Here is a 27003-nt window from a genome sequence, read left to right as displayed (position 1 = left end):
GTTTCCCCCATTGAATTTTTCTTATTTCAGGTGAGCCTAAGCATAAACTTATGCTACATATACACACAAACAAATTAAGCTACTTGCTTAAATATCCTTCATTTGGTTAAGGCTTAACTCACAATGATAAGGCAGATTTCAAACACTCTTAAATAAAGGAGACAGTTGAATTTTCTTAAATTTAAATGTTGTCGGTGTTTTTGGCAAAGAAAAGTTTTTATAATATGGGAAAAAAAACAAAACACACAAACAAAAACCTATAAATCCTTTCTTACTCTGGCAATATCCCCCTGAAGCTCAGACACGATGTTTACGTTTGCTTTGCTGAGTTCTGCTGCCCATCCCAGCCTTTGCTTTCTCTGAGATGTGAAAAAAGTGGTGGGAACCATCAGCAACAGAACTTCAGTCTATAATCAGCTCTCTAATAATTTTATCTTTTCTTGTTAACAAAAAAAATGCAAATAACAAAGACAACAAAAGGACTTAGTGTTGGGGTCTGCCATGAATACTAACGTGGCCTGGGGGTGTGGTTCATCAAGTGAAAATAAACCATTCAAGTCGCCCACATCAAGAAGAAAGTTTGGGAACAACTAGGCCAGTGTTTGCATTTGGGGCTCTGGAGTCAGAAGAGTTGCATTTCCCTTGACTCTGCTTAACTTAGGCACCAGAGACAACCTACTTAATCTCTCCTTTAGGAAATGTAAACTTAGTTTCTGCAAAGAACAGCTCCCATGATATTTAATACTACATTTGATTAGACTTTAAATTCTAACTTGCCAATTTTCACAATCAGATTTTACCAGTATTCTAAGGGAGATGTAGGTGAAAGAATAAAGAGACCATCTTCAGAAAAGGAGTTGTGTTGGCTAAGAGCAAAGTTACAAAAGGATAAGCACAAAATTACACACCTAGTTAACTTTGATTGAATGAAACAGAGTTGGAAACTGGCTCCAAATGCCAAGTGAATGGACACTATAAACGAAAGCCTAACGCACATCAAACTCCAGCGAGTGAGGCTGCCAATGTTCAGAAGCTCCATTTAAATGGCTTTTAATTAAGGCAGTTAAAATCCTAACCCAAGGGTTTCACTGTTAAGGCTGGCTCTAAAATGTAGATACAGCTTATTTAGAAAGAAAATACTAGGAATACCTTAACATTATCACCTTATGTATTTAGATGGGAAAAAAATCAACAACATGATTCATTAAATAAGTATACATTCTAAATAAACTGTCTGAAGTCTCCTGTTTAAAAAATTACTCCTATTTATTCATTAACAAAGCTATTCCTTAGTTCATCCCTGCCATAACCTGCTCTATTCAAAAACCATATGGGAAAGGACATAAAAAACCGCCACAAACCATGGACTTCTGGTATTAGTGCTACACACAGCATACCCCTATTCATTATTCTACCTCCCTTGTTTAATCTATCATTAAGATTCAGTGACCCTACACTAAATTTAAAGCAGATCCTTCCTTCCTCCCATGCCTAAATTCACATACTTTTCTAGTTGGGGATGCCCTCAAGTATTAACAACTCTACGGGGTTTCTCTAATCTCAGCTCTGAACTATGTCATGCTATAGAACCAAGAAATTGCTGTTTTACATCTCTAACTATGGAAGCTCCGTACAAAATGACCATATAATTTACTTAATAAGATAAAGAAAAAAAATCACAATTTGTTTTTCCACTGTATATGACAGAAGAGGCACAGAGACACTGCCATGTTGTCTTTTTAAGTAAGACATAGAAGTATTACTTCAGCTATATCTATAATTTTAAATAATAGTGAAATTAAGGCTGGCCATTTTAAAAAATACTAAAGCAAAGAAAAAATGTTGATCTAAATACATACATGGTAAATAGATAGGAAAAATGAGGTTTTAAACAAGTAAACTCCATTTATAGAATATAAAAGTAAATCCTCTAATGACAATGAGATAACACAGGGTAGATATGATAGTCTACTAAAAGTACAAATCATATAGCTAAATTATTGTTTTATAGGGACTCTTTTATTGGTTTAAAATGTTAACTTAAAGTGTCTAAGAATTATAAATGGGGAGTACTTAGAACTTCAAAATTGGAGAAAAGCTGAAAAATGCAAATAACTGAAAACAATCATAGCTACAGAGCTATATTATAATCATTAAATAGTCAAGATGGCAAAAGTTTCATTTAAGTCACTTAGAGAACTGCCACGTTAATTAAACTTGAACCTAATTATTAATCAATTCTTCATTCTAAATATGGCTATCTGAAAATGATAATAGTGTAGTTTGCATGATACTACAACAAAATATGTGTTCGTGTCAGGTTTTTTTACAGTTATAATTCAAAATATTATTAGGGGACTTAAGCGTGCAAGCTCCTTAAGGAATGCATATACTAGGCTTACAAGACATGGAAGGCATAAGGGATACTGTAATAACCACCATACTCAGAGCCCCACCCTATTCAGTACTTACTGAATACCTCTTCCCCAAATGCCTTTAGTATAGCAAAGAAAACACTAGGATGGTTGGGGAACAATTCTTTTATATTCCATTAAGGAGCTACTTAATGTAGTTAGAGTGAAAATACATAAATAGTTGCTTACAATATGCATCCACAGAACACAGGGTTTTTTAAATAAACATATAAATTAAAAGAGAAAAGATGAGACCACAAGAGACACTTAAGAATTAATACCCAAACTTCTGCCTCCAGAGAGCTGGAGCGAGCTTAGTGGTTAAAAGCATGTGCTGCTCTTACAGTATCATATCACTAACAACTACCTATAACTCCAGCTTCAAAGAATAACACACCTCTGTTCTCTAGGAGCATCTGTATTCATATGCACATTCCCATATATATATACACATAAATAAAATTAAATGTGGGCTGGAGAGATGGCTCGACAGTTAAGAGCACTGACTGCTCTTCCATGGAAGATGTCCTGAGATCAAGTCCCAGCGACCACATGGTGGCTCACAACCATTTGTAATGGAATCCAGTGCCTTCTTCTAATGCGTCTAAATGCAGCAAAAGTGGACTTATATTCATAAAATAAATCTTAAAAAACTAAATGAACACATCTGGAAAAAAATCTGCCTTCTTAAAAAAAGTAGATACTTTATTAATCATGAAAACTACAACCCATATAAATTCACTGTGTATCAGTAAATTAGTGTGTGTGTGTGTGTGTGTGTGTGTGTGTGTGTTTAGGGATAAAACATACCGATATTACTAACAAGTGCAAAGAGAATTTCCTCTTATAAACTGAAAACCCAGTTCTAGCTTTATCAAGCATATTCACTTGAGTGTTAATAATTCACAAGCATTCATTCAGTTGTCCAGTCATACAACAATACATATTGAATATCTAATGTAATGAAGGGACTAAGATATAACAGTGATGATCTATAACAGTGACTGACAGTTTCTGCTTTCATGGAGTTATACTCATTCTGTAAGTGTATGGTAAAGAACAGATAAGAGTGGGTGGAGTCAAGTAACTTATGAGTAAGTTCTATAAATGGTAGCAATAAATTCCTCCCAATCATTTTCTAAGTAAGATGGGTTGAAATCTTAAAAAAATATGTATATATACAAATATAGGCAGAAAAAAATATGAAATACCAAAGTTCTATCAGGTGCTTTACATACACACATATGTCATCTGATAATAGGCTCAATGCAGCATTTACTCTTTCTTTACAAAATCAACAGAGCACAAAAATGTCTCTACCAAGTAGAAGAAGCAGGACCCAAAAGGAGAACTATGGGACACTGAGGCACTTTCTACTTTACTTTTCATAACACTGCCCTGAAAACTAAAATCAGACAATTTTTTTTTTCTGTAATCATCTCCTCACTCCCCACCTCCAACCTAACCACAGTCCCTACCAAAGAAATGCTATTCATACTGTTCACTTGCTTGGCAAAATCTTTCTTCACAGATTAGGGACATGCTTTAGTTCAATGAGACTAAATAATCATGAATTCCAAATTACTGTCATGTACAAATTAATAAAGTTTACTATACTGATAGCTAACTCAAAAGGATATTTCAGAGATTCTGATCAAAGGTATCTTGTCTTCAAACACGGTTGGGTGTTGTATGTTTTCCTCGAGTGAACAGATATTATCATGCATTCCAAATAAATGGAAAGTCCATTTGATCATATTTTACTGTTGTCATGCTTCACTGCATTATGCCAGTACTAAGTAAACCAAAATATGTTCATGCTTGAACATTGTGGCAGCCAGGCAATCAAATTTAATAGAAGCCATGTTATTCTGAGCACTAGTCTCTGACATCTCAACATTACAGCTCATTCTTTATGGAACAGATCTTAGTAATTCCAAGGTATGGAAAGCCTAACCTGTAATCCTGTGCATTTCAGGGTGAAACCCTTGTGTATCTTCTATATTTCTGTATGTATATGGCTCTTTCTTTCATCTATCCAACATTCATAAAGCACTTCCTTATTTCTATGCTCTTTAGTTACCAGTGCAGCAGTCTTCAATGGGAATGTTATAACTACCAGTCAAGTAACAGATGAGTGAAATGTGACAGGAAAATACCCAGTATTACTTTAAAAAAAAAAATGTACTCATTTGTTAATTATCAGTTGATGAACTTATCCTATCTTAGCCCAGTCTAGACCAGCCAACTGAATAAAAACTGTGGGGTTCAGCACCACCAGAACTTTTTGGTTCTTTAAAATGAGTCAAGAGATCTCATTTTTGATTAGTTGTTTTTGTTTTAAAACTGAAATATTCTAGCTGGATAAAGTGGGGCAAACAACAATTTTGTACTGTCAGTCTGCAAAAGCCCTGTAGGAGAGAAAAACAAAGATGTGATATCTTTTCCTTACAGGAACTCACAGCCCTTCTAAAAAGTATACTCAGAAACAAAGAGGTATGATATACAGTGTGACAGAATGGTAAAGACATCAATAAAAGATCATGTGGTGAAAAGAAGAGCAACTATCCCACAGATCCCATTTATTGAGTGCCAGGGAATTGATTCAGGTGCTTTGTACATTTCATGCTCACATCAATCTTAGGGGAAAAAACTGAATTAAAATCCTGCTATATTGTATGTAAGCCTGACTTAACTTTACTCTTTCCCACTTGAAAAATACCACCCTATCACTCCAAGCAGGTATTAGTTTTCTGAATCATAGACACATTTGAAAACAAATTGTTTTAAATTAATTCAAAACTAATTTCTTTTTCATTCAACCCATTTTGGGAAAAACTGTGTATCTATTAAGACAATACTCAATATATATCTTTGGACATTGCTGTTTGAAATACAGCTGAAATCTTAAAAGCTTAAATTGTTGCATATATTCAACATGTAGTAAAACTTATTAACAAGCTTATTTAGCAGACATTTAAGTAACGCCTACTATGTCTAAGGACTGTTCTAAGCACTTTACAGATTAGACAACTATTTCTGTGCCACTTATAGATGAGGCATCTAAGATACACAAAGAATGTAAAACTTATTCAAAGTTGAAATTGTAATTATTAGGATAAGCCTCCCCATTTCACTTGTAATTAAGAAAATTAAAATATATCACTTTCTCTTTACAATTAGACAAAAACAATGACTTTATTTTTGTTTATATTAACTTTAGACAGTGTACATTATAAAACACTTAACTAACTAAACGAAAAGAGAAATACTTAACTAAAAGAGAAAATGTCTATTTACATTTTTAAAATTTAAGACTATGTAATAAGGCTCCTGGGCATTAAAAACTAACATTTGACTTCAATCCCTTCACTACTCCAATCAGTTTTGACCATATAGCCTCTTTATATTACCCTGTCCTCTTAACATCCAAACTATTCCACAAAATAAAACCTAAAAACTACATCAGGAATTTCATTAGTCATTCCTAAGTCCAAACAGTATCAGCCTCATAGACAAGTACATAGGGACTGAGTAACCAAATACTTTTCTTCTAAGGAAGGCACGAGACTATGGCAAGCAGATTTTGAGAAGCTAGTTCTTCAGTGTCAATGTTATGCATATATCAAAAGCAAACTCACTGACTACAGTACTGTAGACAATCCCTTTTTTCTATTGCCTATATATTTCACAAAACTCGCAATTTTTATAAGCAAAGCACATGGAAGAGGATAAGAACGGCACAGTTTATAATGCACAATTAGTTAACATTTAAAAAAAATGTCTATGCCAGATCCCTTACTTACATAACAATCTAATAAATAATACATGGTATTTAGTCACAACTACGTGTGGCAGCACAGTCACTGACGAAGGAAGTTATGATTACGAAAGAGATGTAGGTATTAGATTCAAGTTGTCAACCTCATTTATTGTTTTACTGATTCAATTAACCATCCAATCTCACATGTTTTCTATACTAACACATACCCCAACCACCCTATTAAATATGGCAATCTACTCCACTTCTACAGCAGATAAGAGTACCTACAGATCAGTGCAACTCATGTTCCTACTTTTCCAGTCAGGTATTGAATAGACAATGTAAAGATAATATAACCAAATGAAACTATCTTCATAAATAGCCTTCTTTCATTTCAGAAATAGAATACTACCACTCACTCAGTTACTTAAATCTAAACTCTATGAATCACGCCCCCCCCCCCACTGGCCTTTCCTCCATGCCAAGGCCGCTATCATCTCCCAGCTGGACTCTGAACACGGTCTCAGTGATCTCTGTCACTCACTACTGTTTCATGCAATCCATATTATATACAACAGCATTTTAAAAAATACAACCAGGATAGTGTGATTTTCCAACCTAAAACTTCTAAAGGCATCCTCCTACACTTAGAATGATCTGGCTCACCCCATCTTTCAAAATTAATAACATCATTATCCTCCTTAGCCACCGGTTATTTGTTTAAAGATAAATTCATGACCAAAGCTGATTCAGTTAACTCAGCTTCAATATTTTTCCTGTAATAGAAAATGCAAATTTTAAATGGTGCAACTTACATTACAAACTGGCTGCTCTTGCATCTCAATGCAGATACACTGACAAAAAATGAAACGAAATGAAAAAACCAAGCAAACAAAAGAAAAAACTTAGCTCAAAAATAAGAAAGCAGAGATGAAAACAGCTTACACTGCTTACTGCTATACCTACGTAGAACTAGGTTATTAGACAAACATTTTAAAATTTAAAACAAACAAACACGCAAACTAGCTGGGCAATGGATGTACAGCCTTTAGTCCCAGCACTTGGGAAGCAGAGGCAGGTAGATCTCTCTGAGCTCAAGGCCAGTCGGATCTAAAAAATGAGTTCCAGGACAGCCAAGGTTACAGTCAAAAGCTGTATTGATAAAAGCAAACAAACAAAACAATAACAACAAAACCTATCCTGTGTCAGCCACCCTATAACATCTATAAAGAAAAGACCTTGATGTGACTTAAACATAAAAGATTTTCCTGCTGTTTCATTCTTTCCCTTCTTTCTACTTAGAATTTTAGAGACCCTGAAAAATACTGCTTCCTGAAAAACACGTCTCTCAGTAATATAGGTAAAACTATCCTCTGTACATTATCTACCGTTAGATTTTTGTTACACCTTGGCTTATATTTAAAGTGCCCCTCCAAAGACTCATGCATTGAATGCTTGATCTCAAATAGTTAACAGAACTCAAAATGAATTATGAGACTTTTGCCTTCACCAGTGGACTAATCCAGTGATAAATTCATTTTTTAAATAAACTTCTGGGAGCTACTGGTATTGGGGAAGGTAAGGTCTGTTTGGAAGAAAGTCATCAACGGGGGTTTCTTTGAAGGGTGTCTTGCCTGGCCCTATACAGTCTCTCTTCTCTCAAGGCAACATGAGGCTAGCAGGTCTGATCTGCAATGTACTCCCCCCGTCATGATGTTGTTTCACATAATCTTACAAACAAGGTGTCCAAATAACAATGTACTGAAACTTTTAACCAATATAAATCATTCCTTCTTCTAAGTTATTTTCTAATACATTTGTCATGATGAAAAGTCTAACAGAAGTTCTTATTAATTCATCTTTAATATCTCCTCAAATAAAAATTTCACATGCACATCATCGATTTGCTGTAAGCTGCTGAGCAGGTGCTTAGCATACAGCTGAAAGACCATAAATGCTGCATTTTTCCTTTATAAAGCCAGGCTGTTATAGTAAAAGCCAAAGGGGAAAAGTAAGTTCCTTTCTCTGGAGGGGACAGTCTTTAAGAACTTTTAGATACAGACATGGAAGATAGGAGCAGTTGAAAGGAAGAAGCTAATACAAGACTCAGATGTAATGAGAACAATTAGCAGTTTTGTAAATGGAGGAAGCCAGAACCAGTAACCAAGTGGTGCTGAAGTGCCTCTCTTGAGAAATGCACATTAACTGTCCTTTCTGAACCTACCTATCCCATGCTCTGTCCTCCCTTCCCCCTCTTCTTCATTTTCCTTTCTCTGCTTAAATCTGCATTAAAACATTTTCTTAATGAATTTTAACTTTGATATTTTTAAAAGTGAGTGCTTTAAGTATTATGTTAAAAGTTTTAATTGCACTAATGTAATTATTTATAATAGATATACTAAGACCTGTCATTATCTCAGAGATAAAAAACTGAAACACTGAAAGCTAATAGGTTTTCAAGATCAGTTAGTAGATTACAGTTAAGAGTACAAAGTACAAGATGAACACAAGACAGGAAGAGAGTGGGTTTACTCAAGAAGTTCTTAGAGTCAGTACAATTTTGTTGGAGTTATTCAAGTAGGTGCTAAGGTTGTGTCAAGGAATGAGACAGTCTGGTTGGTATATACACAAATATAATTATAACTTGTGATCTCTATAAGGTGGAAATAAACTAAGTTTAATGGCAAAAGCTACTAAGGTATGGAAACCTAGTTAAGACTGGGACAGATAGATGGTGATAAAAAAGATCCTTCAAAGAGAGCACATAAGATGAGATCTGAAGATAGTAATGAATACAATCATACAAAAGATGTCCTAGATATAAAAAATGTCCAGAATGAAGATGATAAGATACACGGAGATGTGTACATTTAAATAAAGGGGCCCATGTAACATGGCGTTCATGATGTTCATGGTGGTTACATGGGGAAGAAAAAAACCAACAACAAACCAAAAAAAAAAAAAAAAAAAAAAAAAAAAAAAAACAAAAAAAAAAAAAAAAAAAAAAAAAAAAAAATCAACAGAAAGGCCAGAAAGAGACCAGATCATGTAAAAATCATTAATAAATGTGAGATCTCTGTAGGCAATGTTAAAGAGGTTTCTTTTAAACTCTTTTTAACATTTTTAACTCTTCGATTTTGTTTGGTTGAGATATAGTACAGAGGGTTTAAAGGTGTGCAAACCAGGCTCGTTTTCTTACATTGAGAAGGATTAAATTTGAGGACTTGCACATGCTAGGCAAGTGCTTTATTACTTGGCTACATTTCCAGCTTGTAACATGGTTTAAGAATATTTTTTGGGTTGCTATGTGAAGACTAGATTGTGTTAGAAATATAAGAATCAAATTATGGAAGATTCAGTAGTAGGCTACTGCTGGAGTTCAGCTAAAAGATGATAGTGAGAACTGGGTATCAAGAAGGAAGAAGGGCTTAAATTAGGCGAGGTGCAGGTTTTTAACATACCCTTGGATATAAAGCCAGACTTTTAAAGGGAATAAACTCTCACTCTTACAATCCTTCCGTCCCCCTTCCAGAATTATTAGAGTTAGAAAGAGGAAAAATTATGTAATTATAATAATTTTTTAAAAAAGAAATGTATTGTATCTTCCAGTCCTGACACTCCTCCACTTACTAATAAACAAATTCAGAGTTAAGTGTTTAGTTTGCTCAAGGTCTCACGCTTTCTCAATGTAGGAGGTGTATAGATTCTACAGTAAGACTGTCTGGATATGAGAATGGGCAGGTCTCTTTCCAAACTGTACAAACAATTTCTTTGTGGTGAGGCACAGAAATTAAATGTTTGCTTTCAAGTAGAGCAAAATGTAAGTTTCTAAATTTAAATTGGAGCTTTTAAGTACTGGGTCACAATTTGTTCTTGAAAATAACAAGCTTTTAAGACTATTAGCTTTTATATACATGGAACTAATTATGATTCCGAATAAGGGAACTTAAAATAATAAAATAACCTTTCCTGAGTTGAGATTAAAACTAAGCTCTGACAGAGTATAACAAACAGGTAACAGGAGTGTCTAATGTTCTGTAAAACTAATGTAAAGGTGCTATTGATAGCACCTTTGATATTTTATTACAAAATAGTCTTTGTTTTCTATTGTAGATTGCTTTTTTTTTAAAAAAAAAAGTATTTTTATTTTATGTGCATTGCTGATTTGACTGCATGTATGTTTGTGTGAGAGGGTCAGGTTCCCTGGAACTGGAGTTACAGACAGCTGCGAGCTGCCATGTTGGTGGTGGGAATGCAACCTGGGGTCTCTCATAGAGCAGCCAGTGCTCTTAACCACTGAGCAATGGCCCTTCAGCCATCACCAGCCCCTACACATGCATTACTTAGAGAAAAGTATATTCAACAAGATGCTTTTATACAGAACTCATATTGTTCTATCTATCATTTTACTAACTCTGATGGTCTTTTCCTTAGTTAGAACATTTAAAAACAGCATTTAATTAAAATCCACTGATACATGTTCAATAGAAAGCAATTATATATGATAACAGGAAGCTGCTTCTTCAGGTGCAAGCTGACCATACATTGTATAGAGCAAAGCACCATGCTTAGAATAAAATTTATTTTTAATCAAATGCCTGAGAAGGAAATCTTATACTTAGTTTCATGTGTTTTCCTCCTCTTCTCCTATGTTTTTGAGAAAAGGTCTCAAGTAGCTCAGGCTGTCCTCAAATATGCTGTGTAAACAAGGATGGCCTTAACTCTTGATCCCAAATTCTAAGACTATAGCCATGTGTCATCATGTCTGGCCAAATGTTTTTTATGCCAATTTTTATAATGACTGTTAAAAAGCAAAGAGGTAATTAACTGTCATAATTTAATACAAATTTTGAATGTTTGTTATTCTCTGCATATGATTCAATAGTAGCCTCATATACACGTCCTAAAACATATTAATATTTTACTACATTTAAATGTTTAACCCAATTAGGAATCTTCTGTTTTATCTGATGAGTTTCAATTGCTTGACTTTTCCATCAAACAGTCAAGTATTTATTTAAATGTAGTCACTTGATCACAATTTATGAATTAAATAGCTTTAGCAACTGTGTGAGATCAAAGTCCCTGGAGCCTACTTCAGAGTAGAATCTAGTAGCTGATTACCAAAGATACACCTCAAGACAAAGAGTGCACTTGTACTTAATTAGAACTGTGTGCATGTTTTGGTTCTTTCAATAAAACCAAGGAAAAGGCATGCCCAATATTTTCTGTCTTAATCTTTCCAAGAAAGTATTTAATCTAATGACTAAAATGAAAACAGGCAATAAACTTAAAAACTATGTTGCTCATTGATGCTTGTTTAACTCCCTGCTTATGAAAGTAGATTAACTACATATTTAACACATACTAGAATAATAGACAGGGATTGGATAGGGATTTCCAAGTCTGGTCAACTGTAAATATTGTGCATAGACCAAAAAGGACAATTTCAGAGTAGGCTGCTATTTATAGTACTTAACACTCTAGCATTAAGATTTATCTTTTCAAATTTTTTTAAGTTATAGATTATTACAAATTTAGATAAATATCACACAGAATTGTCAGAAAACAGTTTATTAAAACACACACAAATATTATAGCTATAGAAGATGTCTTAGAAAAAGATTAAAAATTACAATGACATAAAAGTTGAATTAAAATGTATTTTAGGAGCTGTGAAGATGGCTCAGCAAGTAAAGAGATGTTCTGTAGGTGTGAGGACTTGAGTTTGGATTCCCAGAACCTACTGCAGATCATGATTATAATCTCAGAAATACCCTGGCAAGATAAGAAACGGAGATAAAAGAATTCTCAGACTTGGCAAATGCAGTAGTGAAAAAAAAACAGGAGTCTGACTCAAACAGGGTAGATGGAAAGGAACAAAAACTTACTTTGTTCTCTTACCTCCATACACTCACCTTGTCATTTGTGCATCAAAAATGTGTGAATATATGCACATAATAGACATCACATACACAAACTAATTTTAAAAGTAAGTATTTTACGTAAGTGCTATTGTTGATACGATTGACTGGACTCTTGCTAAAACAGCAATACAAGCTGACTTAATTCAAAAATTTAAATATAATATTTCAAATATCCAAGACATTGCACCTGATATATTTATACTATTTTTGACTCTTTTAATGTAAAAGGAAATCTTTCCACTACCATGAGGAAGTTCACACTAAATCCCAACATGGACAATAAAGGGTGGGTTAGTCAATTAAGCAATAGGTACCAAAGCTTAGTATCAGCAAAAACTACAACAGAAACAGCTTGAACAAGGCAAAAATGGACAAAATGCCATCTTTACTACGTGCCTTAGTTTTTACTGCTGTGAACAGACACCACAACCAAGGCAAGTCCTGTAAGGATAACATTTAATTAGGGCTAGCTTACATGTACAGAGGTTCAGCCCAGTATCATCAAGGTAGGAACATGGCAGCATCAGACATGCCTGGTACATACAGGAGGAACTTCATCTGAAGGCTGCTCCTGGAAGACTGGCTTTTTTTTTTTAATTAGATATTTTCTTTATTTACATTTCAAATGATATCTCCTCTACCGGTTTCCCCTGGGGGCGGGGGGTGGGAGGGGAAGACCTGTTCCTTCCACCCTCCCCCTGCTCACCAACCTACCCTCTCCCATTTCCTGGCCATGGCATTCCCCTACACTGGGGCATAGAACCTTCACAGGACCAAAGGCCTCTCCTTCCACTGATGACAGACTAGGCCGTCTTCTGCTACATATGCAGCTGGAACCATGAGTCCCACCATGTTTACTCTTTGGTTGGTGGTTTAGTCCCTGGGAGCTCTGAGGGTCCTAGGTAGTTCATATTGTTCTTCGTCCTAAGGGGCTGCAAACCCTTCAGCTCCTTGGGTTCTTTCTGTAGCTCCTTCAGTGGGAAGCCTATGCTCAGTCCAATGGATGGCTGTGAACCTCTACTTCTGTATTAGTCAAGCACTGGCAGAGCCTCTCAGGAGACATATATATCAGGCTCCTATCAGCCAGCACTTGCTGGCATCCACAATAGTGTCTGGGTTTGATGACTGAATATGGGAAGGATTCCCAGGTGGAGCAGTCTCTGGATTGTCCTTCCTTCAGTCTCTGCTCCATAGTTTGTCTCTGCAACTCCTTCCATGGGTATTTTGTTCCCCCTTCTCAGATGGATCGAAGTATCCACACTTTGGTCTTCCTTCTTCTTGAGTTTCTTGTGGTTTGTGGTATTGACAGGCAAGTGAATCAATGGATACAATTGAAGACCCAGAAATGAACCCACACACCTATGGTCACTTGATGTTTGACAAAGAAGCTAAAACCATCCAGTGGAAAAAAGACAGCATTTTCAACAAATGGTGCTAGCTTAACTGGTGGTTAGCAATGTAGAAGAATGCAAATTGATCCATTCCTATCTCCTTGTACAAAGCTCAATTCCAAGTGGATTAAGGACCTCCACATAAAACCAGATACACTGAAACTAACTGAAAAGAAATCGGGGAAGAGCCTAGAGCACATGGGCACAGGGGAAAATTTCCTGAACAGAACACCAATAGCTTACGCTCTAAGGTCAAGAATTGACAAATGGGACCTCATAAAATTACAAAACTTCTGTAAGGCAAAGGACACTGTCAATAGGACAATACAGCAACCAACAGACTGGGAAAAGATCTTTACCAATCCTATATCCGATAGAGGCTAATATCCAATATATACAAAGAACTCAAGAAGTTAGACTCGAGAATCAAATAACCCTATTAAAAAATGGGGTACAGAGCTAAACAAAGATTTCTCAACTGAGGAATGTCAAATGGCTGAGAAGCAACAAAAGAAATGTTCAAAAATCTTAGTCACCAGGGAAATGCAAATTAAAACAACCCTGAGGGGGGCTGGAGAGATGGACAGAGCAGGAAGAGCACAGACAGCTCTCTTCTGAAGGTTCTGAGTTCAGATCCCAGTAGCCATATGATGGTTCACGGCCATCTGTACAGCTACAGTGTATTCATGCAAATAAAATAAATAAATCTTAAAAAAAAAACATCCTGAGATTCCATCTCATACCAGTCAGAATGGCTAAGATCAAAAACTCAGGTGACAGCAGATGCTGCCGAGGTTGTGGAGAAAGAGGACCACTCCTTCATTGCTGGTGGGATTGCAAGCTGGTACAACCACTCTGGAAATCAGTTTGGCGGTTCCTCCGGAAATTGGACATAGTACTACCAGAGGACCCAGCTATACCACTCCTGGGCATATACCCAGAAGATGTTCCAACATGTTATAAGGACACATGCTCCACTATGTTCATGGCAGCTTTATTTATAATAACAAGAAACTGGAAACAACCCAAATGTCCCTCAACAGAGGAATGGATACAGAAAATGTGGTACATCTACACAATGGAGTACTACTCAGCTATTCAAAACAATGAATTTATGAAATTCTTAGGGAAATATATGGATCTGGAGAATATCATCTTGAGTAAGGTAACCCAGTCACAAAAAAGCACACATGGTATGCACTCTCTTGTAAGTGGATATTAGCCCAGAAGCTCAAAAGACTCTTGTTCTTTTGTTTCTCTCTTGCCCTCTTGGGCTCTTCCCTTCCCCCTCTCTCCACATGTTCATGGCCGGCCTCTACTTCTCTTCTTTTCTCCCTCTCCTCTTCCTCCTCTTCTTACTCCTCCTCCTCCTTCTCCTCCATTGTCGTCGTCTTCTCCTTCTTCTCCTCCTCCATCTTTTCTCTCTCTCCCTCTCTCTTTCTCCCTCCCCCCCCCGCCTCTACTACACTCTTAACTCCCTTCCCCATGCCCTGAATGAACTCTATTCTATACCTGAAAAAAATAAAAAACCCACTCCACAGTGGCATAACCTACTCCAACAAGGCCATACCTCCAAATAGTGCACACTCCCTGAGCCAAACATATACAAACCATCAAACTGTGTTACGTAAACACATGCTTAGTAACCTTGATTTCCAAATAGACTTAAAAAGTTATACACTAAGTTTGGATGTTCAGTCACCGCAGCAGTGTTCAGACAGTAATGGAATAAAGTAACCTTGTTTGTTTGTTTGTTTGTTTTTTAAGAAAGGCCTATATGTATTGCTCAACTTGACCTTCAATGCCTGGAATTGGAGTGGTGGTTGTAAGCTTCCATGTAAGTGTTAAAAATCAAACCCGATTCTCTGCAAGAGCATCTGTTGCTTCTATCATTAAATCACCTCTCCACAAATAGCAATTATTTTTGGAAAAAAAAAAAAAAAAAACAGAAAACAAGTACTGGTTGATGTGTTGGAACGGCGGTGGTCGCATCTGGAAGTACCACACTAGGCCTAGACAGTTCCACGTGTAAGAGGTTTAATTGACAGGGAGTAGGGGGTAGTGGCGCAGAAAGAGAGGGGAGAGAGAGAAAGAGCAAAGAGAGTGCAAGAGAGCAACATGGAGGAAAGTTCCCATATATATATATGGGTTGTGACCTAGTAGCCGCGCAGGTAAAGGTGGGAGCTGAACCCAATGGATTCTGGGAATATGGTGGCTGTTGTCCTGGCAACAGGTCTGTGGACCCGCCCATGTATCACCGCAGGCTCTGAATGCTAACACTGGTAACCTATGGAAATGCTGAAACAATGTACACAAAGTTCAACAAAGCAGAAAAGCTAGATACATGTTAAGGTTTTAAAACTTATTTTTGGAAGCAGAAGTTGCTACCATTTTACATAAGAAAACTCTAAAATTAAAAAATGACAGTCAGGCCACTCAAGGATATTGCATAACTTGTTCGTGGCGAGAGAACAGTAGTTCAGTTTCACAAATCATAGTGTTTATGGGAATGTAAGCTTATGCCGTCACTACATAAGTCACTATGGAGGCTCCTCAAAGAAGCATGACAAAAACATCCATATTGTTCCAGACATGTTCATTTCTAAACATATAAATGAAGTATTCTAACTCAGCATATCACAAAGCTCTCAAACATCCATATTTACTGCTGTACTATTCATAAGCTATGGTAATAGCCTAGATGTCCATCACTATATGGACAGCATGGGTGAATAAAGAGGTACATAAAAATAATAGACTTTTATTCAGCTTTAAAGAAGAATGAAACAATGACATCTGAAGAAAAATAGAAGAAACTGGGGATTGTTATGTTAATCAATAAAAGCCAGACTCAGAAAGATTAAGTATTACATATAAGAAATTCAGATTTAAATATATATTTAAATATACATATGTATATATCTACTTAAGAGAGAGAGGAGGATATGAAAATAGAAAGGGGACTAGGAAAGGTTAGAAAGGAAGAGGTCTATAGGGAGGGAGGAGAAATAGGACAGGTTAATTAATAGAACACAAGTACCATGAAAATACAAGGGTAACTACTGGAGAGGAGGAAAGAGACTAGTGGAAGGGTAAAAATGGGCCCAAAGAGATAGCCTATGAGCACAAAGTATAATAGTATATAGATATGAAGACATCACAATGAAACAAATACTTACCAAATATACACTTTAAATGTTTTGAAAGCACACTTATTTCAAATTAATATCTAGAATGCTTAAAGTACTAAAAAGTACTTGCATAATTACTTTTGCAAATGCCTCAGGTAGACATAATCTCATTACTTAACAGATTTTTCTTTTCTAATTTAGCTATTCTTTAAGCTCATCTATTCTATGACCATTTTATCAGGAGGCCCTGACATTAAGAGATAAAGATTCACACTTTTCCCATTTTAAGATGCAAAATAGTCCAACAAGAGGAAAAAGTAAATATGAAGCAATCACAAATGAATGAGGTATACCTGATATATATTCACAAAGAGAACACTCAGAGAAGAGGCATCTAACCTAAATAACACAAAATTAACTACCCAGATTGAATAACTACCTGGCTCATAATAATGGATTTAAATTACTTTTGGGAGTTTCAACAAACCAATTTGTCCCCTTAGAGAACAAAGCCATAAGTGAAGTCACAAAAAAGAAAAAAGTAAAATCAAGATCATAACTCCAATCCAGTTCCTAGAAGTCCAAAGTGCATTTGGGTAGTAAAGGGTGTGTACCATCAAAGACAACAAAAAGAAACCAACATCTGCTTTGACTTATGATATGTATGCATGTTAATATGTAAACCACGTTCATTTTGCAAATATAATTTACACTTTGTTCTATTTCAGTTTCATCATGGAAATACAGGCATGTAACTTTGAAGTACTTTCGATAATAATGTGAAAATGACTGTTGTCAATACCAATAACAAAGTTTGAATTTAGTATAATCTATCACTCTTAACAACTTGTTTTGGAATCATTAGTATAATCTATAACTCTTAACAACTTGTTTTGGAATCAAAAGAAAAAGTTTTCATAAGTTCAGAAATCTTACTATTACATAATTATATTAAGTATGATTTTCATGTTACTTTTCCTCCATGGTGATTATGAAACTTTTCTATAAATATGGGGAAGAAAACAAGTTAGGATTCCAAATCCAAACTTTTATTAATACTTACTATAGTAACGATCTGGTACCAATATGCCTATTAGAATTATTACATTAAATTGATAAAGATTTAACTGTCAAAAAATTATGTGTGAAACAGATTTCTGTTCATCTAAAATAAACTGGGGTTATAAGTATATGTGTCTAACTTTCCTAAGTATTTCATGATTGTCTAATGGTGCCGCTATGGACCTACTAAGCTGTAAAACTAAAAGAAGATAATTATATAAATAAATACAATTAATGCTGTGAAGGTATGATAATTATATATTCAAGAGGTCTAGCAGATATATAAAAATTAACATGGTACTTGTTTTTTAAATTTATGGAAATAAAAGTCTACCTCACTCTCTTTAAAGATAGACTCTTTCACTCTATTGGATAAAATATACTACTTATTTCCTTATTTATAATATTTTCAAAACTAGCTACTTTACCACTGAAGTTATGAAAAATAAACAAATAGCTGGCAAGGAAAATATATTATTATTATTTAATTTCTCCTCATAGTATAGACAGTTTAAAAACACTTTAGACTGTATCTATCAGTCAAATAGAAAGGAACCATGACCTCATTTATTGCTAACAATGAAGGGAAATTTTATGTGTAGAAGAGACTTGCAGGAACTTTTTGCCTTCTTACCTCTTAAGGTAATCCTGGACTTCTTGTGTAGTGCATTTATGCTTAATAACCAAAATGCTTAAGTATGACCTGCACTTTGACAAGCAGAAGTCACTTAAAGTCAATTATCCTCCCAGAAAGCTAAGTTCTTGGCATGGAGTTTGTTCTAGAGGGAAAAATATTCCCTGCATGCCTATAGCCATCTCAGAAACTTCTTCTAGAGTTGGTCATGCTACATTTATTTTAATTTACCCTTATAATTCTTTTGTTTTACATGTTATATCATCGATAATTAAGATTTATGGAAATTTGACATTTTTAACACAAAGTTTCTATAAAATTACTCATAATCAATGCAAGGAATAGCTATAGTCAAAACACAGTGAAAATATACTTGTTTTAAACTACACTGGATAGCATTTCAGGACACTGCAGATTAAAAGTGTGCTGGCATTTTTAAAATTCAATTTTGTATTGTTGGTCCAAATATAATTTGCTATCCTTTGTCAACCACAGGACTTCAGCATTATTCTTTTCCAGGTACCTCTTTTCTTGTTTCCTTCATCCCTTCCCATCAATGTCCAATGTTCAATATTATTTCTCCAATTGCCCTCCCGCTACCCCCATGCATTAGCTGTAAAATAGATGTAAAGCTTGGTGTATGTCCAAAAATCTTATGATCAAAATACATACTTAGCAAATTGTTTGGCTAAATCTTTCATGTATGATGAAAGATTATTACCACAATTCATTAGCAAATTATAGACTTTGAAATGTAGGCAGACAAATATTTGGCCCTGTATCAATCAATCTGGACCAGCTGGGTAGAAATTCACACAATCGCAGGAAACTTGGGAAGTGCAGTGCTCTTTCATTTTTCATTCACTTGAAACATTAAAGAAAAATTATCATTCTATAAAAATGTCCTCTTTTCAAAAATTTAGCTGAGTGATTTTAGAATGAGTTTTATTTTCACTCAATTACTACTTTTGAGACTGAACTGTTTCTCCTGCAAATTACTGTGGAAAAATAATAGCTAATATATATTTAACCATTATAATCCACTTTTAAAAGTTAAATATTTAATAAAGGTTGTATTGCCCTTAAGTATAGTCAGGACACTTGTATATTCACTAAATGAGCATGGAAAATGGTTTTACAGTCATTCTCATTTGTACTCTGAGGTTCTCTAGCCACATCAAGTGACCTTGTACAAAGATTCTGATTGATCCTGCATCTGCCTATTTTGGTTAAGCTACAAGGCCACATACAGGGACAGCTGCACTTTAGGAGCAACTTAAAATAAATTTCATCTTGGTAGCATCTAATCCAGTGCTTGGTACAAGATGCATGGAGAAGTCAGTGTCAAAATTAAACAATGACGGCTTTGCAATGAACAGATGCTTTTGCCTTGCAGCTGTAAAACCTCAGAACAATCCAGTGCTCTACTGTCTGGTCACGCAAGGACCACAAAGCAAGGAATACATTTGTCATTTATACACTGTTTGCTGTGAGCTTTGAAAGTCTTTTGTTTTTTTTCTTTAAAAAAAAAAAGAGATTGGTTATATTGAGGGTAATAAAACTCCAAACTAAGTAACAGAATTCTTGTCAAAGTATATTCATCAGAAGGATGTTCCAAAAAGATGAGTCTTTGACTATACTGCTAAGTCATATTAGATGAAAGAAAAATATTATAGCCTGATGTTTTAGGAGGTTGTATCCAAATAATTATTGGCTTATAATGATAACTATAAAAATGATTTTCTATAATTAGAAAATTATAAATTAGAATTACCTTAACATACCTAGTCTTAGTCCACTGTGCTTATGAACATTTTAGATTCACTAACCTTTAATCCTTGCTTGTTTATTTGGTTCTTTGTTTTTGCAAAAGGAAGACCAATGAATGGGATATTCCTTATTGCATGGCTGAAAGATACTTAAATGTTAAAAGATAATATGGTGCTACAGAGGGCCATGATGAAATTTGCAGTCGTTCTCAACCCAAGTAATTGTTTATGTGACATTTGGGGATCTAGGGGTAATAGTTTAATATTGAAATAAAATTATTCATCTGTTTATTTATTTATCTAAGCACTGACTCTGTTAAGTCAGAGAACAGGCTCCAGTTAAGCAAATGACTATACAGTCATGATCAAACAACTTCTACTAATTGAGGTTCTGGTTCTAACGCCAGTTCTTCACTCTTTACAATTAAAAAGAAAATGCAGTTACATTTCATTTATTTTAATTTTGTTCCCTTTTTTCCTAATCTATTTTTTTCTTGAAATATTTTCTCCCCAAGGATACCAATTCATTAACACCTTATTGTTTACAAATTTCACTGGACATTTGTTCGTGGAATGTTTAAAGGAATTCCTTTTATCTTGCTCCATCCTCTAAATATAATTTCAATATAAAATCCCAAAGAAATAAACACTGTAATAGTTTTTCAAGTTCCAAAGTACTCTTCAGATAAAAATCTAAAAATAACAATATTTGTGGTTATAAAAAATAAAATTTCTGTAGTTTTACATTTTTATATTTTATTTTCTAAGCATATATTTCTAAGCAAACATAAAAGGCATACTTAGCAGTATATTATGTCTACTCAAATATAAATAGCATGCATTATGAAAGCATTACAAACTTTACTATGAAACATTTATAATTATACTCCTAATATGATTTTGCTTTCTTAATAACCAGTATTAGAAAGAATTCAAATAAGAATGTTGATAGTATGGGGTTAACAAAGATAACCTATGCTATTAAAATATACCATGAAGAAAATAAATGACTTGCTTAAGTTTAGAATTGTTTATGACGTTATCTCATCAAAAGAAAAACAAAGGACATTTTTTTAAATGTGATCATTTATATATTAGCTACATACTTTGTCATAAGCAAACATTTACACTGATGGCATTTAAAATCACAGTATTGAATATGAACAGCTTTAAATTTAAGGAATAACTATAAATATAAAAGAAAACTACATTAGTTAATATTTCATGACTACTTAGTAACCAAAATTATATTAACAAAACTGTGAATATATTTGGTTTGAAAATATAGTTCAGCTTAAGGTGAGTAATTGTGATATTGATTCATATTCAACATTCCCTTATTTCACTATCTATTTTATGTAACTCTAGAAATTTATAAAAATAATTAAGTAAATAGTTCCTTTTTAAGCGCATTTTATCATTTCAATTCACTATATATGGCAATGTATTTTAAAAGTATATGCTTTACTCACAAATACATAAATCACAAACCAAAAGCTAACAGATGTGTGACTTCTAATTAGTTATAATAATCTCTGCTTCAGTGCCATTAGAATGAGCCTCTCTTTTCTTTTGAAAACTAAAAAAGCTTTCCTTTGAATTTTAAACTGTCAGGGTGCTTCAAAGTCAATGTACAAAATCTGCTTTGATTAAAATTTTAGACATCTACAGTGATAACTTTATGAAAGGAAAATATTAAATTATAATTATCCTAAACAGACACAGTCTTGTGAAACTAACCCTACATTCATGTTAAAACACAAAGAGTTGAATATAATGAATTTGATTCATCCTCGGACACAAAGCTTCACCACAGTAAACTCAGTCAACTGTTGCTCTTGCGCTTATATTCATGGTGCTTAAATAGCGCACTTTAAAACAAAAAAAACTCCAATTGGCTTTTCATACATCCACCCTCCCCAAAAATAACGCACTTGAAAACCTCAAATGATATGAAAGGCTTCAAGGCCTCTTTTCTCCCTTTCATACCCTTTTTTTTATTTCTGTTTGCAGTAATCTGCCTTTCTCTTTCTCTTTCTCATTGCTACAGAGCAAGCGAGGAGGCTCAGAGCTTTGAAAAGGGGGCTCTGTGTGTAATGGGTCCACTAGAATTAATTTACTTGCACTAAATCCATTGAGCACAGAGGTCCCCCCCTTCTCAAATCATTTGGAGTCGAACGCAGCCCCCAGCCTTTGTAATTCTAGTAAAGCACTTAAAGTGCACAGTAGGTGTTCATGAGGACCATCTGGTCAAAAGCAAAACAAGCTGCTGATTTTGCCTTTGAATAGAATGAAGCAAGTGTGAATTAGTCTCTTCAATTAGCACTATTACAACCTGTCAAGTGCATATTGTAAAACAGGATTATTACAGTATTGGTCACCAGTGCAATTATTTACTCTCTGCCTTTTCTTGCATATAAAAAATGTCTTATGTTTATTGGTTTCTGATAACTGAATGTAATTTCTCTCAACTCAGGCATTTTAAAACTATCAACATACAAACCACATATTATAAATATGATAGGCTAAGATGTTACAATACAAGTATCTTATATAACAAAGAACTAAAGCATTGCCCTTAATTTTTAAGAAAATTACATTTTTATTTGTGATACAGATGAAAAATATTTGTTTTTGAATAATGTCCAAATTACTCTAAAATATTTCTAGTGAGAAAAAAAATATTTTCACTTCCAAATAGTTATTTCATAAATATCAATTAAATTTATTTCATAAGGGATACAACAGAAATACTCAATAAGATAATCACTTTATTTATTTGAAGCAGTATGATTCAACAAACCTTTTTTAAAATGCAACCTCAAACCAGTAATATATGAACTTCATATTCTCCCTTTTTTTTGGAAAGGTGAAAAAAATGGCTTGAATTCATGCCTGGTTGTTAAAATCGTCTTACATTCTTACTAAGATGTTTTTTTAAAACTTTATTTTAAGTTTTAAAAAAAAATGATATATGCTAATTAAAACTGCTCATTCTAATTGAGTTAATATATGCCATTTATCTTGCAGTAAGAACAAACCACTTAAACTTTTAATTAAGTAAGTACACAACTTAATTTACCTTCTTGCATATGAACATTCTCAGCTACCTCACTCTTTCTTCAATTCTTTGCCAGTAGCTCCCCACCCCACGGTGAAAAACAAACAGTACCCCATCCCCGAAAAGGCACCTAATATTTCAAAACATTTAAAGAAAGGACACAACAGTTAAGAAGTCATAATCTATTTACTAATAGAAAAGTGCTCGCTAATATAATTTGTGAACAACTACAAATTTCAAAACAGTTACTGGCCACCATCCTTAGCTTACAGTCCAAAGCACACATTAGTCAGGATGAGAGAACACCAAGAACAGACCAAACACACACAAAAAATAACACGCGGTTTAAATTTCAGAATCAAAATTAACATCCTGATTTCACAATTATTTTTAAGATTTGGTATGATTTACTTAGATTACTCTAGATACCAATTCTATCACAATTGGTTTTCCACTTAATCATTAGTTTACATAACATGAAGCTAGTAGTGAAATGTGCTACTTGCTCCCTGTAAGATAAGGCTTCATGGGCTGTCAATTTTTCCCATTCATTCCCATTAAGAACTAAATCAACATTAATAAGAATAGTGAGAATTCTAGGGTAAAGTGAAACTTAGAAGGGGATTTAAATAATTCCAATAGCTATTCATCGCACTTCTCACTGTAATAGATAAGTAATACTCCATGACTCTGCACTAAAAATACTTAAGATTTCTTATCTTTGTTTTTCAGATCAGGTGTATGTTTCTTAAGTTTATATGACATCTACAAAAACGTAGAAATTTGCCTAACAGAAGCTTTTGCAATAATAAGGTAGACAACAAAGAATCAGTTTCCAAGAAAAGTTGGCTTGATTTCAGGGACTTTATATCCTTTTCCACACCTGGGCTAAGGATTTGCAGAGGCAAATCAGCCTTTCTTCCCTTGTGTTAGCCCACCCCAAGTGCATTTGAAACCACAGATTTTTAAATTATTAGAATCTTTACAATTAATTGTTTAAACCTGTGAATTCTCAAGAGTAGGAAACTGATTAAAATAAGACAGGCTCGTTTAAATTTTGAAGGAATTTCAGTGTTTTAAAGTGTGATTAGTATTAATTTAGAGTGCAAATTGGTAGAAAGTTGGGGCTGTCATAATGTTATTACAATATTACTCGATAATTTTCTGAGATATAGTGTTATCATGAAAGAATAAGGATTTTACTTCTTATAACTACTTGCAACTATCTCCATTCTAACCATCTGTATAGGTTACTGACTCGTCCTCACGCAGAATATATAAGTTGAAAAATCTGTAAAGAGCACAAGAAAGAAATAAAACCAAAACCCCTTCACCTGGCACCCAAAGGAAAATAATCACATGTTGTAAAGCAACAGCCCAGAGCCAGGATGAGCCAACACTTGTAGGAACACCAGCTATCACCACCAATTTGTTTGACCACGTGCTACTTAAAAATATATTTGAAATTCTAACTGCATCTTAGCAGTAGTCTCTAAATCAGTACTTTCAAAGATTTATTTTGTTCAATTAATAGTTATAAGCAGTGCCCATTTAATAGTTTTCTGAGTAAAAAAATACTATTAAAGCTTTCTTTTAAAAATTGAAGACTTTCAAAGCATTAAGAATGTTTTTACCTAGAAAATTAAAATAATTTACTCTATTGGTAAATGATGAAATATTATTAATCTACTCCTTTAAACTGTGTGTGTGTGTGTGTGTGTGTGTGTGTGTGTGTGTATTAGTGATTACCATTTATTTTGGGGCTTACTACTGAAAGAAGATTGCTAAAACTGATGATGGATAAATTTACAATTTAGAATCTAGAACATAAGCTTCCACATTAAAAACAAAAATACTAGTATTAAAACAGAACTATTAATTATTTCAAAATTGTACATTTCTCTTAGTGCAATGAAACTGACTTACAGTAGCTTAGCAAGAAAGAGGAACTGTGAGCTGCCAGGCTGTCCTTCCTGAAACCAGCCTCGGCTCCCACTGGGCCCCACTGGTCCAAGGAAAAGCCAGGGAACTATGCTCTGTCAGTGGCTCCACAGCCTTCCTCAAAGTTACGCAAAATAAATAAAGCAGCCCACGTGGAACTGTCTACTCGCAATAGAACAATTTTCACCAGACACAGTATTTTTTTCCTTAATAATGAGAATTTAGAAATATATTTTTAAATTAATTTTTAAAATTAAAAAAAGGAAAGAAAAGCTATCACCAAGAAATACATAAGAATATCTGTCATTTAAAAAATGCTTCAAGTATTTTTCAAAAGATATTTAGAACACGAGAAGGAAAAGATTTCAATGTTTTGAAGTCCTTGACACTTAAAATATATTTGATAATCAAAATAATATACCAGAGAACAGTTTCCGCCAACTGTGGCACGCAATGGCACATTTACAGAATTTTAAATATTTCTTTTAATAATTGATGTAGTCATTTTGAATCATTCTGCATAGGATATCAGGTGTGAGCAGATTGCATTAACATTGCTTAAACATTTCAACTTGTCAGTATGGCCAACTCGATTTCGGAAATATTTGCAGTATTTTCCCATCGAAACAGTAATAAAGGCAAAATAAATATATGCCACTACTTTATAATCACCGAACATTAATGAATATTTTATGTCTTTTTAAATCTCCCTGTTTAATTTAAAAGGGTGAAATTAAGTCTCCTCGCTGCAATATGCCAATTATCTGTAAATCAAACAATAACTTGGCCATTATGCTCCTTTTTGTTAATATAAGAGAAGCTAATTTGAAAACACTGAGTGGCATCTTTAGCCTATCAGCTTAATAGTCCCTTCTGCCCTCTTGTGGGAGAAAGTTGAAACACACTCAAGTCAGTTAAACTAGCAATGAAAGAGAGAATGAGAGAAACTGCACACAAAAGTTTAGCTATAAAAATTTCACCTAGAAGACAGAGATTCCTATATTTATACATCATGTATTTGATTCCTCTTCAAATAAAAAAAATCAATCACCAGAATGAAATTTATCATTTTGTCTTGCTTTATTGATTAACTGGAATAACTGTTAAGCTAAATTTCCTTATTTACTTAAATGTTCATATACACAATTATTTATTTTCAAAGATCCCTATGATAAATCTGACAGTCATTTTGAAATCTTAGATAAAAATGACTTTTCAAGAAATTAAAATTCTAAATTTACAGGATAGAATGCACTAAAGGTTAAAAATGAAATGGCAATGTAAAAGCATAAAATTCCAGAAAATTCAAATAAAATAAATTGATAAATTTAAAAGTCAGAGAAAAGGTTGAATGTTATTGCTTAGTTACATATCAGCTATTCAAGTTATCAATGGAGAAAAGAAACTTAGAAAAAAGTTCTTTATGACAAATTCAAAGGATAAAATTCACTAATCAAACATGTAAAAAAGATACAAACAGTAGTCTAGCCATTACCAAAACATCTTATATAATTTCAAAAAATTACTTATTCTTTCAAGATGTTACTAATTAATTTAAACTATATGGTCTTAGATTTTTATGTAGCAATTCAAGGTTTAGCATGATCTAGTCTCTTAAAATTCAATAGTTTAAAAGAAGGAAGAAGTAAGTTTTATAAATTACAAAAGTTAATATATGAAAGTCATTATTTTAATGTTTCTAAGAATGGAAGTCCTGTCAAAACTTCTAGTATTCCTCATTCCCTAAGGAGAGAATTACTGGCCTTTAGATGGGTGGGGCCAAAGGCATTCTCTGACAGCACCTTTTCTCTCATAGAAGTACTGTTTTAGAAACAGTGGCCTTCTTTGGTCAACACTGAAGAAAATACAGACAGTATTAACAGCTTCTCTCCAGATAGTCTGAGTTAAGT

General features: G+C 34.0%; 1 protein-coding gene across 1 annotated transcript in view; it reads right to left on the bottom strand.

The window, feature by feature from the left end:
* Positions 1 to 27003, bottom strand: part of Faf1 (Fas associated factor 1) — a 315310-nt gene that overhangs the window by 185018 nt on the left and 103289 nt on the right. Inside the window, exons 8-9 of the mRNA XM_031378184.1 lie at positions 22424 to 22445; positions 1610 to 1626 (exon numbers count right to left, since the gene is read on the bottom strand). Coding sequence (XP_031234044.1) covers positions 1610 to 1626; positions 22424 to 22445 — 39 coding nt within the window. The remainder of the gene's footprint in view (positions 1 to 1609; positions 1627 to 22423; positions 22446 to 27003) is intronic.

This window comes from Mastomys coucha, unplaced genomic scaffold (assembly GCF_008632895.1).
Source record: "Mastomys coucha isolate ucsf_1 unplaced genomic scaffold, UCSF_Mcou_1 pScaffold18, whole genome shotgun sequence".
NCBI lineage: Eukaryota > Metazoa > Chordata > Mammalia > Rodentia > Muridae > Mastomys > Mastomys coucha.
Note: the sequence above shows the minus strand (reverse complement) of the source record. Positions and strands in the feature narration are given on the sequence as shown.